The sequence below is a fragment of the Takifugu flavidus genome, chromosome 17 (genome assembly GCF_003711565.1).
Source record: "Takifugu flavidus isolate HTHZ2018 chromosome 17, ASM371156v2, whole genome shotgun sequence".
Classification (NCBI taxonomy): domain Eukaryota; kingdom Metazoa; phylum Chordata; class Actinopteri; order Tetraodontiformes; family Tetraodontidae; genus Takifugu; species Takifugu flavidus.
In genome coordinates this window covers 6,557,048-6,575,560 of record NC_079536.1, presented here as the reverse complement: position 1 = coordinate 6,575,560, position 18,513 = coordinate 6,557,048, and the positions used below count along the sequence as shown (strand labels likewise).

Sequence of the window (18,513 nt, the reverse complement as noted above, 5' to 3'; positions counted from 1 at the left end):
TAGCTTGTAATTTTGTAAATTGCATAGTCATCACGCGTTGCTCGTGTATTCTGCTCAGAGGTTGACCGAGTTTCGCAAGAGAAACGGGAAGAGTTCAAACCGAACGTGTTAGAGATGCAGTCCGATAGCCTTTATAAAGAAGGCTTCACTATTTCGCAAACACAAACCAGCCAATACAATGAAAAGTCTTGAAAATGTCAGAAGGCGCTATTGCGCCACACCCACCCCCATATTTCTGCCAAATCCTTCCCACAGCTTCCAGAAAACAAAAACAGGAATTTCTCCCTATTGTCCCAGGTGACCAGGTGCACCTTTAGCCAGAACAGCGAATCAGCAAACCCTTTAATTACTCTGGTGAGCATTCAACAGAACGAGACCTCTAATTGTTCCTGTCCAGTTTATCCTGTTTTACATCCAAAAGTGCACTTTGATTCCACATTATTAAGGAAACAACTGAAAAAAGTGCCCCTAACAGAGTTCTGTTCTATCTGTCTGTATTCATAATAATAGGAATAATAATGTGGATGCTGTAAATTCTTTATTTTGCATATTTAATGAACAACAGGAGCTTCTGTTAAGTCACAAAAGCTGAGGAAGAAGCTCTCCCACTCCTCTCTTTTCCCACTGTCTCCTTGCTCCCTCTGATCCACGTAACTAAACGTAATGTTTATGTTGGAGTCAGAGCCAAGGCCCCGGATGACCGGGGTGTCTTTGTTGTGGTTCCGTTTGTATTTTTAGCCAAGTCGCGCAAAGCTGCTGGTATTGATGATTCACATGTACATCATCAAAGGAGCTTGGCAAGTCATTACATCTTTCCTCACTGTCTGCAACTTGCATGCCGAAGGTTAGTCAGGCATCTTTGCTAATTCAAGTCTTCATTTGTATTTGGTCCATGGAGTTGAAGGTTTTAATTGACCTAAAAACCTTCGTGTTGCATAATGGGCAACAATGGAGCGATAGCATATGTAAAGGCTGAAAGAAAATGTCGCTTTTTTGTAAAATAACTAAATTATGCAGTATATTCAAGCAGAAATCATGTGAAGTATGTAATCTAAAAACACAGCAGGACCACTGAAGTTCAGAATGAATCAGGGAGGGAAAGAGATACATTCCACATAGTCCAGTGAGTTTTATGGATCGCTAATGCATGTGTTTCTCCACATGAAGTGGAAAACTCAAGAAATAAACTGTTAAAGCAACATTCTGAGGCAGAATCACGAGGTTATAGTGCCCCAGGACATTCAGTTTCACATTTGGGCTAGTTTAAACAGATTTAAAGCTGCTTTTTCGAGATGCGGCCTAAAAAGGTTGTGAAAGTCAGATAAAATGGGCTACATCACATTAGACAGGGCTGAGGAATTGATAAGTTGATGAATGATCTCAGGTTGCTGTTGTTTGTCTCTACAGGATGACACACTTGTTGTTTTGCTGTTCTCAGAGTAACTTGGACAGCACTTCCTGTTCAAAGGTAATCGATAATGTTGCAACACTGCTCGTGGTAAAACAGAAAATGAAGAGCTGTCTCCCCCCCTCATGACGATGGAGGTGACGTGCACCAGGCATATGCACAGGAGTCACCACGAGGTGCTTTGGGACAAAGTATTAGCATGAGCATCAGCAGTCCTGTCCTCATCGCTTAAACCTGTGATTAGCCCGTTGGTTATTTTGGAAGTCCTCATCATGCCTCAGCTCCGTCCGACTCCCGCGCCTCCCGGTGGAGACACCCACCGTCTCTGCCAAGCCGCTAATAGTTCACACTGTTCTGAAGGCTGTGGAAACTTGCACAGCTCAGCATGTTGCACGCTGTTCTATGAAGTGACTGACATTTGCTGCCTATTTTTTTTAACGCACCAGTACAGAAAAAGGCAAGCAAGGAAGATAAACCCAGCTGCCGGGTCTGGAGTTAAAAATTACCGATCGCTGTTGTCCAATGGGAATGCCCATTCATCACTTTAAATAACCCATCTGTGTAGTTGTGCACTTGCTTCTTAAGTAACAATTGCGGATCTAGGTTAAATATAAGTTTTTTTCCCGGTCGATAGTACTTCTGTTTTATTTTTGCACTATCGAGAGCTGATCCATTACCTGCTAATACTACTGGCTCAAATAGCTTTGTTTGAGCTCCTGTATCCTCTGTTGGCATGCACAGCACCAGAACCTGAATATTCTGCTGGCGTATTCTGTCAGGGGGGCTAAGCGCTAGCTCATAGCCTCACAGCCTCTTCGGTGACTGTATTTAGTTGCTAGCAGAATGGCACAGACCCAATCTAAGTGGCTTTCATCTGGCCAATTCAAACAGACGTTTGACCCCAGACATTTGCCTAATGTGTTTTTGTTATGTGGACTCCTGGCTTCACAAATGTCACAGTGGCTGCACCAGTGGGGTTTGGTGAATGAGTCAGGAGGTTGGGGGGAAGGGGGGGACAGGAACAGAGAGACTGCCTAGGGGGAGGTGAGATCGCAAGGCAGGAATTAAGTCCATAACTTCTGCATTTTGTACTCGCACCCACTGGGAGTTGGTGGTGTGGTGAACATAAGTTTCCAGTGATGGCGAGCCCCTCCTCCTTCGTGGGCCAGAACCGCTGCAAGCCCTTCGGTGAGCGGCCCAGCCCCCACGTGCTCCGCTGACCTGGGCACAACTGTGCAGGCAGTTGTGGAAAAGAAGAAGAGTGCCACATTTCTGGCCGCCTGGGCTGCACAAGTCCGTAACGGTTCCAGACAGTTGGGGCTGTCCCGACAAATGCTGCCATTAGAGAGGTGCTGAAAATTTATCACCAAACATATTGGTATTTTAGGGTGCAGCTGACTTAGATTTAGTGGCTTTACTGAGAGGAGTCTATCTTTACACCAGAATACCACATTAGTATCAAGAGGAAGTCACACAATCCACTTATCACTCCTATTAAAATTCTAAATTCTTGAATTGTGAACATTGAGTATCGTTTTCCTCAGCTGCTGTGTTTGCATGGAGAGTAAGCTTCAAACTTGTAGCTATAAATTGGCAACAGCATTTAAAAAATATAGTATTTCTAGGTTGTAGCACAACTGATTTATGAAAGCTATGTTGAAATGTTATAAAAAAGAAGTAGGAAAAATGTAGATAACATTGTAAATATAGAGTGACTCGTTAATATTTTATAAATCACAGAATCTGTAACCACACTACTGTAATGTCCTGGGCTGAATTGAAGCCTTTATCATTGAACAGACTGCATGGTTAAAATGTAAGACTTGCAGTGACACTCCCAGCCATAGAGATGTCTCATTCTGAGTAATTGGCCTCTAAAGTGTGCTTGTTTAGCTTGTTTGGGGCCATCGGAGAGTAATAAAGGTTGTCATAGACTTTCCACAGGTGTGCTTCACTTGCCATGGAGGATAACTCATCTCTCCTGGTATTTGCACATATAAATGAGGCAGCGGGGCTTTTCTTAAAGCACATAGTTGGTCTCATGCTAAGAGACAGTGTAGTTTATTTTACCTATCATACAAACCTTTCCATCGTACTTAATTCGAAACATGTTGCGTTTGCTCGGAAGCGAAATGGCTACGACAAGGTCACCGGGTTAATTAAAGTTTGTGACGTCCACTGAGGTTAACCTTTTTCTTTGTTCCCTCTTTCTGTGGAGGAAAGCTGCAATATATTTTCATGTTGAGGTACGCCATGTTTACTTTTATCGCTGCTCCTCAGCGAGGAGGGCCAGCTTGATGTTTGTTTACGAGAAATTTAGGCTTCACTTATAACTTTCATTCACCACTTGAAAGCTCTTGACTTGCTACTAATTTACCTTGAAGGGCTTCAAAATTATCTGTCTGCACTGTCAGAATCTTTTTTGTGGTGGCAACTTGTCATCATAAAGGTTTTTTCTTTGAGCATAATGAAAGCCTTATGGATGGCTTAATGTTATGTACTTGAACGCTGCATGCACAGAGTCTCAGCAACACGGCTCTCGCATTTATATCTGCACTTTTTAGCTTTGGGGTTGTCGTTTTTTTAAAGTTAGAGCTCACATGAAAAGGCCCAGCAGTGGGAGTAGAGGTGGAAAAGTGGAGAAAAAGAGTCTCCACTTTCCCTCGTTGGGAATACATCACTCTTTTCTCAGTTATTTTTAAAAGGAAGCTGCGCACATTGGATGACTTTTTAACTGTGATAAATTGCATCAGGAACATTTTGTGTTTTGTGTATTCAGTCGACAGACACTTAACATACACTTTTATAAATATCTTCGCAATGTTATCCTATCCAAAGTTCTCCCAAGTTCGGATTTTTCCGTCTGCGTGGTGTAATGCTCTGGTGAGCGTAATGTCAAAAAAGGAACCTGATCCCTCCACGTGTGACGTTGTGCAAACACCATAGTGGTTCTATCAAAACAAATTTGCAGCATATGCATACGAAAATATTGCAACTGTGTCACAAGGGTGTTAGCATTTTGTTTCATCCGCACCATTTGATCCCAGGCCGCACCACTGCTGCACCTTTCAACACTGTTTATGTGGGTTTTAGTCAAGATAAGTAAACCCAGTCCACTGAGATGCTCTCTTTCAGGAACAACACAGGAAAATGTTAGGGAACTAAATGGGGATTCTTTGTTATCTGCGTATTCGCTCTTGATTCTTTATCTTGGAAATGGAACCAGATTGGTGGTTCTATTTTCATGCATGTGCGAAGCTGAGTGGATAACCTGTTGGCAACAGAGGACAGTGCAGATCTCTCCTCACTCTAAATTGCAGGGAGGCATCCCTGCCACCCCACATGAAGCGCCCCCATCAAGATAATCCTCAATAAAAAACGGCTTCACATTTTAATCTAAGCTCACTTCTCAAATGTCTTCCTTGATATAGTTTTTGGCAAGTGGCATTTTAGCGCTGATGTCAGTTGGACAGCATCAGTGCATCTTTTGTTAAGCTTCTCTTTGGCAGACGCTGCAGAAAGCTATTAGGCTACTCTTTAGTAGCGACAGATAAATGATACCAGCTCTCTAAATTATCAAATAGGATTTTCTTCACTGTCATATTTTGTCATCCAAGTTTCTAAAATTTATATATCCTATATTTCAAACCTGCACTCTGACCTGAATTCAACATGGCTTTTATACTTGAGCCTTTGCATTTAACAGCCTGTCTGTTGGGATGTAGAATAGTAATCAGAATGCAGGAAACCTCCTAGGTTGTTTTGGAGCTTTGATTTGAAACATACTACGCAGCGCCGCATTCACCGAGAGTCCAAGGAAAATCTGAGTTTAGTCATCGAGACATAAACAACGCTGGATAATTACACTGTGCAATTTGAAAATAACTCACTTGCAAAATTGCATCTCCAGCTAATTTTATGCAGCTGCTTATTGAAATAGAGAGTGACACACTAAATGCTGTAACCCAATTGGCATGTGCACCCCGCCGCTATTAGAAATAGTTATTCGAGAGTCCCCGAGCACTTATTAGTCAATCACGTTATCAAGAATTTGTTTAATGTGCAATATATTTCATGCTCGGATGCTGAAATGTGAGCCGGTGGATTTACCTGTGGGCAGGTGGTTTGGAGCAGAGGGGGGGTCGCTCTGGCAGCAGGTCTATATTACTACTATTATTACAGAGCTGCATTTTAGACACGTTTCTGTTATTGAGGTGATGGTGCTGACCCGCTTTTAGTTGGAATTGTTGATGAATTTCTTTTTTTTTTTATTCTGAAAACATGGGAAAAGGAGGTTTAAATGTGCTCTTTAAGTGACATGTCGGCGACACTAATGTACACGCGAGGCACACATACGCCATGGTGTAACACAGCGTGCCATTCTTCTAGCCATGAGTGTTTTCCCTCTCTCATCACCTCTTCACTATAGTAATGTATGACTTCCTCTTCCTCGGCCATCATTTTTCAGTATTTCAGTTGGTTTATTGTGTAAAAATGCATTAAATCTGAAATGATGCATTAAGTCATTCGTTCCATAGAATTCGCTTCTTTAGCATCGCAGCAGAGCCTTATCTGCAGTTTAAGCTCATCGTGAGCTTTGTGTCGGAGCATAGAACAGTTGAAATAATAACCGGGAGTAGACAGAAGGCGCTCGTTACTTTACACGCCGAGGCAGTCCACGTGTTGACAGAGGACTTCCACTCGTGAAGACGGTCAGAGCAGAGTCCTGCTGGTAAACCTCTCCATTACCTGCATGAGCTAATGACTTGAACCCCTTGTTTACCCCTTTGGACGTTCAGAGAGAAATCCAAAAATGACTTTAGAGAGCACAGGGGGAAGGATTTTTTTTTTTGTCCTGGTGAAAAAGAGCTCAACAAAAACAAGAGTGGAAGAGGTGGGGGTGCAGAGGAGCACAGGCCCTTAGGGTGTGTGAGCAGAGCTTGGTGCAGGCCTGTGGAGAGGTCTGTGGTTTGATTGTCTCAGTGTAATCTGGACGGGGCTGCGAGTGAGGGACACACGAGGAGCCGGTGTGAGGCAGGACTTCCCTGCATCTCCTCCAGAACCCAAACCTTCCTGTGAGAGAGCTCGGAGCAACTTCTCTGCTTTTTCAAACAGCAGCAGCAGCCTCCCTCTCCCACCCTCCTTCACTCCCTCCCTCCCTGCCTCCCTCGCTCTCTCGCCCTCTCTCTTTTTTTCCCTTCTTCCTCAGACACTCACTAGTCACTGCCTGCAGCAGTAATCGGACAACTCTCATTCTCACCAGGACGGGGTCTCCCGAGATACCGCGTGGGGCTCCATGGGTTCCAGCACCTAAAATGAAAAAGAAAAAAAGTGTCTTCTAGTTTCCATTTGACGTGCTCCCGAATCTCCGTAAGAAGAGTTTTAGAAAGTTTGCTGTCCCGTCTGCTGGACTGAATGATCCACCTCTCCAAGATTTTTGTTTTAAGAAGGGATAAAAACACAAGGACTCAACTATAATTGTAGTGAGTATATTTCTAATTATTCTCAATATTTGGGTTTTTGTTTGTTTTTTGCATTTTTGTGTCATGTGTGTTTATAAGAGTGAGTCTATATGATTCTCTCTGTCTGTAAATTAGTAATAACAGTGGATCTACTCATTTAATTTATGCCAACATTTTGATGGGGTGAAGCATTTACATTATATTCATTTATTATAAAAAATTAGAATATAAAATAAGATAGTCATTAAAATTAAAAGTGAATTATTATTCAAAATAAAGAGACACAATAATGTGAAAAAGACAAGTCAAAAATAATTAGTTATGATAGATATATAGCTGTGGATTTTTTATGTTTTTAAAATTTACTTCATTTTCATATTTCAACTTAAAATAAAATATGCATTAGACTAAAGTGTAAAGAAGATTTTTTTTTTAAAAATTCCAATATAATTAATACAGCAGTTTAATTTTTAAAGATCCCTTGAAATTTCCTTCAAACTAAAGAAAAATGTTCCTCTCCGATTCTGAAAAAGAAAATAGGTAGAAATGCGAAAATAACAAGCGTGTTCTCCCCATGACATGCAAATGTCTCTTTATTTTTTTTTAATCTTTTTTAAACTGCGTTGCTCCTCTGCTTGGCCGTTTACATTTCAACAAGGAAGGAAATCATACCGGTTCTCCATGCAGGAGTCCCATTGTGAATGGCAGAACAAACAAAACCAGCACAGTTAAAACAGTTGACATCCAATGCCATCTGCTGAGGCCAGGAATGCTGAGCGGAGACCTGAGAAACCCCTCAGCGTCTCGCCGCGGCAGCAGGCCCCGTCCCCGGCCGAGCTGCGTCTCTGCAGGCCGGCGCCTCACGTGTCGTGAGGACGGGGCAGCAGCTGTAATCAAGAGCCTCTAATTGAGGGATGTTCTGCTTTAATGTTCTGTGTCTGATCACAGGCTTGAAAAGCAAGTCAGGGAAATATTGTGTGCGTGCGTGCGTGTGTGTGTATGTGTGTGTAAGAGAGGGAGAAAATGAGAGACAGCATCTCTTAAAGCCTCTTTTAAATTGATTTGTTTTTATTTTATGCTGCTCTCGTTGTAGGTCTGTGTTAATAAAGGTGTGTGTTTGTAAATGGACGAGTGGAAACACACAGATTGGGATATCCAGCCTGGCCTCCGCTCTGTGTGGACAAACATGACTCTGTGTGTGTGTTTGTGTGTGTGTGTGTGTGTGTGTAAGACCGCCTGCTGCAGCCATTGACTCATACAATAACCTTATTTATCCAATTAACAAATAATGAACAGGCTGATTGGGAGCTGTTTACACTGCATATTTGCTTTACACAAGGGAAGATCTGGCTCTTTCTGAACGGCTGCGCAGCAGCATGTGTACAACAGGAGTGGCAGGCGGTGACGGTGGCATTGTTTGCGTTAGGCCTGATGTCTTCCGTATAGTCTGGCCGGGCCCTCATCCTCTGCTCTTAGAGCGCAGAATGAAAATGGTGAAAGATGCAGGACTAATTGATCCAGCACCACCGATGCGAAGACAGGGAAGGTAGGAAGAGCGTCAGGGAAGGAAGGAAGGAGGAAACGGGATCTATTAAGTACCTGGGTGATTAGTGGGTGTTTACTAAATACTATGGGGTGTTATTTTGTTAACACATTACTGTTTGGGTCTGAAATATGCCAGTGAAGGAGCAGGAAATGGGCTTTAAAGTTTGTTGCTGATCAGCATTACAGCTCCTCAATGCTAACGCCGGCAGCACACAATCATTTAGCATTTTGGGATGAACCTCTTAATATAAACACGATCTACCATTATTTCTACACGATTGGACAGATCAGATATTTTATTTGGCGCTTGTGCTTAATAACGTATATTTTCAGCAACACAATAGGAAATAAAAGCGTAAATTAGATAAAGACACATTTAAGGGATGTATCCAATCAGAGCCGTGCGTGTAAAGCTTCTCTCATTCCGCGGTGGTCATGGTGGAAGGCTGACTGCGATAAAACGTGCACCTTAAACCTCGTTGGATGGCCCCTCAAAGGCGAGCTGGCCTTCTGGAAATAATTTTGAAGGTTGAAGAGCACAGTATTAACAGATTTAATGTAGCTGTTGAGTGAATTGCCGGAGCACCGTGTCAGAGAGAACCGAAAAGACAGTGAAGCTGCACATCTTACAAGCAGCCCATGTGTTAATCATTCTGCCACATTAAAATAGAATGTATGTGTTGTAAAAGAAAATAAAAATCCCTCATTCTTTCACCTTGCGTCAGGATATCGCATTTCTAATAAACACCAGCGAAAGATAAAATTTTAGCTTGCATTATTTTATCAATTTACAATTTTGCAATGGTAAATGTTTTTTATATATATCTCCAGTCATTGTATAAGTTGGAATCTTCAAAGAGTCTCGATTTCCAACTGAAATTCTTGAGGGAAAAGGCTCCGGGATATTGAGTGTTGCCTTCGCTGGCAGCCGTCACTTTTCGCGTCCACGTCGAGGTGCAAGTGAAGTGTAGCATTTTGTAAACTGCGCCCAAGTCCACGCACATCTGTGTCCAATTGTTGTGTGCATCTACATTCTTTGAGAGTGGATTTATTTTTCCTGGGCCACCATGTGGATTCAGCTGACCAGCTTATGCGGGGATTAGCTGTTTTAAAGTTAGATTTTGATTAAAGCATTGTTTTTTCAAACGTCGTAACTCGCAGCACATGTTTTACATGGACTGTAAAATGTAAAGACAATGCAGGCTGAAATTAATATCTGACGATGATGACACGGAGTGGAGAATGAAAATAAACAAAGCGTACTCCTTTTTCAGTGTCATATTTGGCTGATTATTTGTATTTTCCATTTTAACATTTCATGTGTAAATACGTAACACAGGCCCATTTGCATGTGATGCGCACATTCCATGTGAAATTGCTTACTATTAGCTGAGCAGCAACAAAATATGTGGGAAAGGTGAAGCCATGATTTGTGCTGGGTCAGACAGCCTGCATGCTGAGATGATCTATGCTAAAAGCTTGGCCGCGGCTATGTTTACCTTTGGAAACGCAGGTCTTGAAGTAAGTAAAGCGAAACAAAAGGGCCGGCAAACACCCGTGAGTGAAACGTGTTGTGGCACTTGGTCTTTTTTTTTCTCTCTTTCTTCTGTGACACATCCAGCGCTTCATCTGCTCCCGCTTTGTTCTTGTTAGCCTCAAAGTCCTGGTGGTTCAGGTTGATGTACTTCAAAGATGCTGAATGAAGACCGAAAAAAGAAAATACAAAAAAAAAAAACCAATAAATATTTAGTGAAGTAGAAGAAAGGCTTGTTGTTGCACTTAATCCCTCCCTCTTATCTTTAACTCACCTACCTTCCTCCCCCTCCTCTTCTCTCTCTCTCTCTCTTCACCTGGCTGGTTTCACCTGCTGGCAAAGACTCAGGCACTAGCATGCTAATGGCTGCTTTTGATGCCGAGCAGAGTGCTCTAGCTTCCAAACTCACATCTCAGATTCATTTCACCACTCTGAGATCGCTCTCGTATTGTGTTTTTATACTTATTAATGTTATTTTTGTATTTTTCCAACCCCAACGAAAATTTCAATGAAGCGGTAGCACTGTTATCTGTAGCATCTTGTTAAGACTGACTCTGTAAAAAAGAAACCCCCCAAAAAAACATTAAGACCATGAAGCTCAGGTTACCTTTGCTAATGCAAACAGACAGTCATTACAATATGTAGTAGGATTTACAAAAAAATATCCTGTATGATTTTCATTTTCTTGGCCAGCACACCAAACTGCATGGACACAATATTGTCAAGATGGTTTGGAGTCGGGTCTACTATGGTCTCATACGCAGGGTTGTAGTTGATGTTTGGGGGGGACAGGCAGAGCAGGAGTGGTCAGCAAAATGTAACTGTCAGCTAAAGGAGAGTAATAGAGGCGTTCGTAGCGTCATAGGAAACATATGTGGCTCCATATGCTGCCCGTGTTCTCGTTTCCACTCTCTTTCATTGTCTGAGATGCACCGCTGATCTGGGGGCCTCTAAAGTGCCCTGTGTGTATAAGTGTGCCATGTGTGTGTGTACCATTGATGTAGAGGCCTCTGAGGTGTATGCTAACACACACAGTCGTGATGTGTTGTGTTTGGGGAAAAAAATAGGAACGGAGTTTTTATGAGTGTATGTATTGTTCTCATTCAAAAGTTGTGTATGCGTGTGTGTGTGTGTGTGTGTGTGTGTGTCATGGCCCCAGGCTGGGGCAGGCCTGAGAGAGGCGGCAGTGACGGTCATTAGGACCTGTCAGTATGCCAGGAGGGGGAGTGCTGATAAATTTCAGATAGTGTCAATTGCAGATGAAAGATCTGCTGAAGATGGTAGGGGTGTCACGCTTGACTTGTCACTGCTCAACAAGTCCCATCTTCCTCCCAGCAGCCGCAGACTACCTCAAGCGGGAAAGCTGGGACACTCTCCCACCCTCTGAAGCCCCCGAACGCTCAGCCCTCTGCCTACCTTCATCCCCTCTGCCACCCCCCACCCTCACCCCTTCCTGCTTACCTTGGCTAAGCCGCTTTGCATGTTGATTGGGGGAGGGCTAATCCAGTTTGCAGCTGTCGTAGACCAATGATGAATCACCTTTCCGTCATTTGGCTGTGCTTCCCTCGCTGGGGGAGGAGGGAGGACCTGGAGGAGGAAGCAGCAGCGGAGTAGGTCTGTGGCTTCGGAGAGAGACAATGTGTGCCTCTGTTTCCCCCGCCAGCTTTCTCTTCCCATTCTGCTGCAGAATAACAATAATGTTTTCTCAGACCAGCCTTTATGTGTCACGGACGGCTCTGGACTGTGACACCGAGCTGCATTAACAAGGAGTGACTTTGTTTCTGCTGGGGCAGGTGGAGGCAGAACACAAGAGAGGAAGTGTATTTGTGAGGACTTGAAGCCAGCGAGGCCCAGGTAAGAGCACAGTTGAGCCAGTGCCAGCATCATCAGAGTCACGCTGCTCTCTGCGTGGCATCAGAGATCGTTTTAAAGCCTCCGCGAAACAGCTGTCAGCTTTTCTCAGCCTTACAGTGTTGTCTGGTTGGAGAGAGTGATGGCTTTTCAGCCCTCAACTAATGAGAAACAAAAGTTTGGGCAAAGGACAAGAAAACTGAGCAGAACAGTGAGTGTGAAATGCAAAAGTCGAATTTTAGCAGCATGCTGCTATTGAATGAACGAGGGAAATATTGGATTACCCTGTGCTAGGCAGTGTCTTCTATGGTGTTTGCCTCATTTCTTATGTTTCAGCGAGGAAAGGAAGTTATTTGTGGTACCAGCATCATGTTATTTAACACAGCAAATAGAATTGCTTCTGTTTTGTTTGTATCATCAGATGGCACTGAGTTGTTTTATCACGGCTTTGCTTAAAAGGCCGCCGATGGCAAAGCTAACCAGAACCAAGTCATATAATTGAAAACGGCACAATGAAGTACAAAACATTTCATTTAAATTTAATCAACTCACAAATTGGTTCTATAGTTTGTGGGCCCGGCTTCTCATGTCTCTCATACCTCCTTCTCCGCACACAGTCAAATCCTTTGGGCGCACAAACGAGAAGACGGACTAATGTTTTCAGTGGCATGCTCTTTTATATAAACACAGAAACAATTAAGGAGCTTGCCAGAGCAAACACATGCCTCGTGAGCTCCTCATCTGCCAATCACTGAGGCATGGGCTCTTATAATCAAGTAGAGTGCTGCGTGTTTAACAGGCACATTAAACATCGCCTCAAACCAGCAAACATCTGTTAGCAGTCTCCGATACCACACAAAATGATACGGGCACTTTTTCTTGCTTTAAGATACTTTGGAATGATGTGACGATAAACATGTTGTTAAAGCCTTGCAGGGATGTTGACAACTCAGAGGTCTTGTCACAGTGTTGATTGTTGATTTCATAGCTCCTTGCATGAGCTTTGGTATCATAGAAAAGCTTCTTAATTTGAAATATAACGTCATAAATTTGCCTTTTCCTCAAAATGGCAAAAATAGAGAGCATTGAATCATGAATTATCTGGCTCACTGCCTTATTCCCGTTGAGCATTAGAGGTGCGTGTCTGCCCTGAGGTTGAGTGAAATGTGTACCGGTAATTGGATTTGATGTGGACGTGTGTGTCTCGTCAGGTCTATGGAAATGCAGGATCTAGCCAGTCCGCACAGTCGAGTCAGTGGAAGCAGTGAATCCCCAAATGGTCCCAACCTTGACAACTCGCACATCAGCCACAATTCCATGACACCCAATGGCACTGAAGGTATGGTGCTGCTGCTCCCTCTGTCTCTGCATGCTTTTACTCTATTATTAAAGAGAAAGTAGAGGAGAACAGTGGAATGTTCAGCATGAACAGATTTAGGGAACATTCCCAGACATTTTGAAAGAACAGAAAATATTTGTGTGATAGATAATTCAGAACCCAAAGCCATCCTTGCGTAGCTCATTTTGTTGGTGTATTAGCTGTTTGTTTAAGTAGCCATGTAATTATTCAAAGGCCATAACATGGAAATGATGGAGTTTTGCATGAGGCTTCTACTGTACATAGTTATTTACTCAGGAAATTCACCGGGGCGTAAATCTGAGCCTTTGTTTAGTGAAGCAGTCATGCACACAAGTTAAGAAAATATCCTCCTGGTTACCTTCAGGTGATATTTGCTTGGAGGCCAGGGTTTCTGTTGTTTCTGTGTGTTCAGCAGCGACAGGCAGAGTGCAGACTGTCATTTGTTCCTTTGCCATTCTTTTTTTTCTTCTCATAGGTGATAACATCACAATGCTTACCACTGCAGACTGGTTGTTAGGTTCTAACTCACAGTCCGCTGCAGGTTTGTCAACTCTTAGTGGCAGAATGAGGAGCGAGTATTTGCTGTTTTCTACACTTTCAGAATGAAGGCACGATCTATAAAAAATAAATGTAGCCAATGTAGCTCAAATCAACTCAGTGACGTTAACGGTTGTGCCTTTCATTCAGAAAAGTTGCTGAAATTGTGGTATTTTGTTTCGAGCATGGTTTGACACTGGCTGGATTTGAATTCCTTGTTTAAGAATGGTCAGATTGGAATTTTATTTTTACATTTGCGTGTTCCAGGCTGCTTCCTGACTACATTTTTTTTGCCCCAAGTGTGTTTCATGCATGCACCTTGCCACTATTTTTCCATCGGTGTGAAGAATCCCCCCCCCCCCCCCATAAACATGTGTCTCTGCCCTCAACCAGCATCGCTGGAACATGTACAACATGACAGAAAATTGCTTCTTCAACCATGATGGATTCCACCGAGCATGACTTCCGCGCCCACATTGTCGATTTATTTCATGAAAAAAATAAGTGAAAGAGGAGGGAAAGAAAATCCTCCTGCTTGCCTAAAGTGAAATGGACAGATTTCAAAGAGTTGTGAGCTGTCAGAAAGCTGAGGAATTATCAGTGCAGGTCTATTCCTGAGCTACATAATCAGACAAGGTCAAAGAGTTTTCGTTGCATTCATTAAAAGATGAACTGTTTTTTTTAACTTTAACTTTTTAATCATTTATGAATGCCCTTAAATTAGCATTTCCCAGAATTTAAATTTTGCATTTGGTAGTTTTTCCCCCCTAATGCATTTAAATTTGTAAAAACATATATAGAATCCTCAGTATTTTTTTTACTCAAATTAATTTAATATTTACTATTTGTTACCATAAACTATTAAATTAAAAAAAACATTTGCTTTAATACATATTTAAACATATTAGTAATTATTAAAATAATTATAGGTACTGCTGGACTGACAATTATTTCCCCCTGTGCTTTTTATTTATTTACAGATTTGTTTGTTTGTTTATATATGTTTTGTCCTGTTGACTGCATTTAAAAATTATTTTACACTCTAAAAAAACTGAAATATACTCTGATGTTTGTTTTTCACAGGTGTATTATGGTGCATTAAGACACAATGTGGCTTATTTATTTGCAGTTAAAACCGAACCAATGAGCAGCAGCGACATCGCCACCTCAGTAGCAGACTCTTTAGACAGCTTCTCAGGCTCAGGTGAGGTTGGAGCTTTTTACTGTGTTAGTTTTTGTAGATTTACACACACACACACACACACAAACACACACACACACACACAGCTGCTGAACCGATTAGTGAGAGATCAGCCTAGAGCTAGTCGACTGATAAGATGGGCCCGAGAAGTTGTCCCTGCAGCTAAAACACAAACGTAATCTGGCTGTGTGTGTGTGTGTGTGTGTGCGTGTGTGTGTGTGTGAGAGAGAGAGAGACAGAGAGAAAGAAAGAGATATGTGAACATGAACAAATGAAAACCCCTCCTACCTTTGTCAGCATATTCGTGTGTGTGTGTGTGTGTGTGTGTGTGTGTGTGTTGTTCCCATGCCAGTGAATTATGACCTGTTCTAAGCCTGTCTGTCCAGTGGAGTGACATGGCGTCCCTGCAGCCTGTACTCTCCACGGGTTGTTACCCTATCACCTTGTCAGAGCCAGAGTTTCACACCCTTCTCTTTTTAGACACACACACACACACACACACACACACACACACACACACACACACACACACACACACACACATACAGGGCTTTGCTAAATAAAACCATAACAGAAATCATAGAAGAAATCTTTTTTAAAGAGATAGCTTCTGTTTATTTTCTGCACCCCCAGCAGTATCCAAGACAACCAGCAGCAGTATGTTATTCTCTCTAAACATGTTTTAATCATTTTTCTCAACTGCACAGTATCATCTGGCTGCTAAATTTCCTGTATTTGCTAAACTCACTGACTAAATACTTGATACTTAGCGGTTGAAGTGCATAAACTACTGCCCTGACTTTTGTCTGTGACGATATTAATGAAATTTAGTAATGTTATATCCCATATCCTCTGCGGGAAAACCCAGAGCACCATTCAGAGGAGTGGATTCTGTCCAGCGGCAGGTGCTGCTGATGTGGGAAAAGTCTTCACTGTTAATAATGTGTGTGAGGGGTTACAGCATACAGTTACAGACAGTTAGTGCAACCAAATCTCTCATTTCTTAGCCAATTAGACAGATGTTTCAGAAGTGTGCCGTTAAATGTAAATATGTGATTGGCCTTTGATCCTTCCTGGATTGGACATAAAAGAACCTGTGTTTGCTTTTTATTATAGTTAATATAATCCCCACTGCTCCAAATACTGACTCAATTAAAACAAAATGGTAACAAAATAGTTATTAAGTCTGTAAGAACATTTTCACTGCTTACAACTGTATTATTTAATCTATAGATAAAAATGTTTACCTTTTAAATAAAAAGGTTCTCTCAGGCCGTCTTATGTTCTTCTGCAGCTTCATCTGTGAGTTAACCGGGGCTTGACTCTCACTTGTTAACATCACCGTGGAACCACATAGTTGCGCGCTAATGAAGGGATGATTGTGCGGCGGTACTCATTACCTACAATCAGCGGTGTCACTTCCAATGTGGTTGTGGCTTGAAAGGCCCGAGGCAGCTGAAGCTACAGGCCGACACTGCTTCACACCACAGAAGCCTCTCAGAGAAGGGCTGGTCAGCAGAAAGACCTGATGTTCATACCTGATTATTTTACTTCATTATTGCTCTCTGGTTTTTGAACCTTAAATAAGGTTAGCGAAATAAATAGAGCAGTACAATGTAATTACAGTTTCCTTGGATTCTGAAGTCCTGTTGGCAAAAGATAATATTTACCTTATTTCCTAATGTTTCAATATGTGCATGCCTCTTTTCTTTTTAACTCTCCACAGCTATTGGAACCAGTGGCTTCAGCCCAAGACAAACTCACCAGTTCTCTCCACAGATTTACCCTTCCAAGTAAGGCTTCTTTTATTTTTCTTTAAAAAATAAGCAGCATCCAACTTCATTTGGATCTTTAATTAGATTCTTCTGCCCGGACGATGGTTTCCGTCTGGCTTTGTTTGCCTAGACGTCTGCAGCTTGTGCGCTCTGAAACCTGTTGTAATTATTATCTTGTGAAAATTTCCTTTGCCATTTATTGTTCTTTCACTATGTATATGAGCTGTCCGACGCAATCTGCATTTATACATGGCTCTTTTTTTTTCAGAGGTAGCACAACTGCAAAGCATTTGTCAGTTGGGAAAGTGTGTGTTTTGTTCTGAGGTTTAAAATCACGCTCTCTCTCCCCTCTTGCCTTCCTTTCCCACTTTTATCTTTTGTTTCTTTTCTCAAATAGCAGAACATATCCGCATATTCTCCCTACCCCTTCATCCCAAAATATGGCTGCGTATGGGCAGACGCAGTACACCACAGGAATGCAACAGGCCGCAGCCTATGCTAGCTACCCTCAGCCTGGACAGCCTTATGGCATCCCAGCGTATGGTAAGAGTTCCCCACCAGACAGCTTAACCTCATAAACTAAAACATGTACGGTTTTATATTATATGCATGAGTGTGTGTGGAGAGAATGCAAACTAAATATTTTCCTGCGCCCAAAGGTCAGAAATACGACCTCCTTCATAACCAAATGTGTTCCCACAATTCCTCCAGTAAAGACAGAGCGGCGGAGATGCTGACTTGTTGTTTAGTGCCTGCATGTCTCCTCCAGTGTAGTAAAAGTTCTATGCTTGTCAAGCTGTTCTGTTGATAAAAATCTGCAAACAAAACCGGGGCTTCCTCTGGCATTGCTCAGAGTAAGCACAGGGCTCACCGAAGACTTTATTTGTCCAAAGTCTTCCGATTGTTTTGACCCCAAACTCTCCTCAATATGTGGAGGAATTTACTGTGTTTATTTGAATAAACTTCTGCAGAGTGGCTGATTCACTGTCGGCAGTTTGGCCACTTTAAATCCAAATTATTTGATGATGTGTGCATCTTTCCATAGTTGTAACATATTGACAATGATTAACACTTCATACATTCACATAAATAAACATTAACTGAATATCAAACAGGCTACCAGGCCATTAATGTGTCTAAATAACTGAAGATATTTAATTAGAAGACCTCTTCTCATTCTTTAATATAGCTGTCACTTTGCTGTGCAGTGTAATCTAAACCTGTGTGTTGACTGTCACTTGTGCATCAAACCGATCTGGTGTCACTAACTGATTTAGGTCCATTGTGGGCAGGAATAAAGACGGAGGGGGGCCTGAGCCAGTCCCAGTCCCCTGGACAGACGGGTTTCCTCAGCTATGGCTCTGGCTTCACCACGCCACAGACAGGACAGGCCCCTTACAGTTACCAGATGCAGGGTGAGGACAACTTTCTGTTTTTTTCTCCTCTCTGCATGTCGTGAAATGCAGGACAGGATGTTGTCACTCTCTTAAAGCTGCAACGTTGCCAGCAGACATGCTGTGTTTATAAAACTGCACAGTGGATTTTAATTCTCCCGAAGCCAAGTTTATGTTTCTTGTTTGTCATGTCTGTGTGACCCATTTAAACGTCATTGTCAAAGTGCTCGTCTATTTTTCGTGTCTGTTTCAGTACTCTTTTTTTCCTGCCACATGGTGCCTCTGCTCAGCCCATCCAAATAAGGTTTATTGTCCTCCTTTTAAAAAAAAAGATTAAAGAAAAAAAATCCTCTGTCCCTGATTTAATAGCATGCAGGTCCGGACTGATTCACAATGCAGCCCTCTTGCTCACCCCCCAAAAAAATAGCTGCATCCCAGAGTTTGTT

The 18,513-nt window shown here is 42.3% G+C and overlaps 1 protein-coding gene and 1 long non-coding RNA gene across 19 annotated transcripts in view; one reads left to right on the top strand and one right to left on the bottom strand.

Annotated features, from left to right (window-relative positions):
- The window catches only part of eya1 (EYA transcriptional coactivator and phosphatase 1), a 48,035-nt gene that overhangs the window by 8,908 nt on the left and 20,614 nt on the right, over positions 1-18,513 (top strand). For 4 of the 18 annotated variants that reach the window (XM_057013255.1, XM_057013247.1, XM_057013246.1 and 1 more), the window contains 6 exons: positions 13,012-13,139; positions 13,636-13,701; positions 14,827-14,901; positions 16,625-16,691; positions 17,071-17,216; positions 17,951-18,088. In XM_057013255.1, the coding sequence (XP_056869235.1) occupies positions 13,016-13,139; positions 13,636-13,701; positions 14,827-14,901; positions 16,625-16,691; positions 17,071-17,216; positions 17,951-18,088 (616 nt within the window). In that variant the 5' untranslated portion in view covers positions 13,012-13,015. Of the gene's footprint in view, positions 1-6,410; positions 6,892-11,489; positions 11,804-11,877; positions 12,012-13,011; positions 13,140-13,635; positions 13,702-14,826; positions 14,902-16,624; positions 16,692-17,070; positions 17,217-17,950; positions 18,089-18,513 lie in introns of those variants that run through there. The other 14 variants (XM_057013251.1, XM_057013250.1, XM_057013252.1 and 11 more) reach the window with 14 other exon arrangements.
- Positions 9,682-11,504, bottom strand: LOC130513942 (uncharacterized). Its single transcript, XR_008946871.1, has 2 exons — positions 11,411-11,504; positions 9,682-10,110 (listed from the first exon to the last, which is right to left on the bottom strand). It is a non-coding gene; the product is annotated as an uncharacterized LOC130513942 (long non-coding RNA).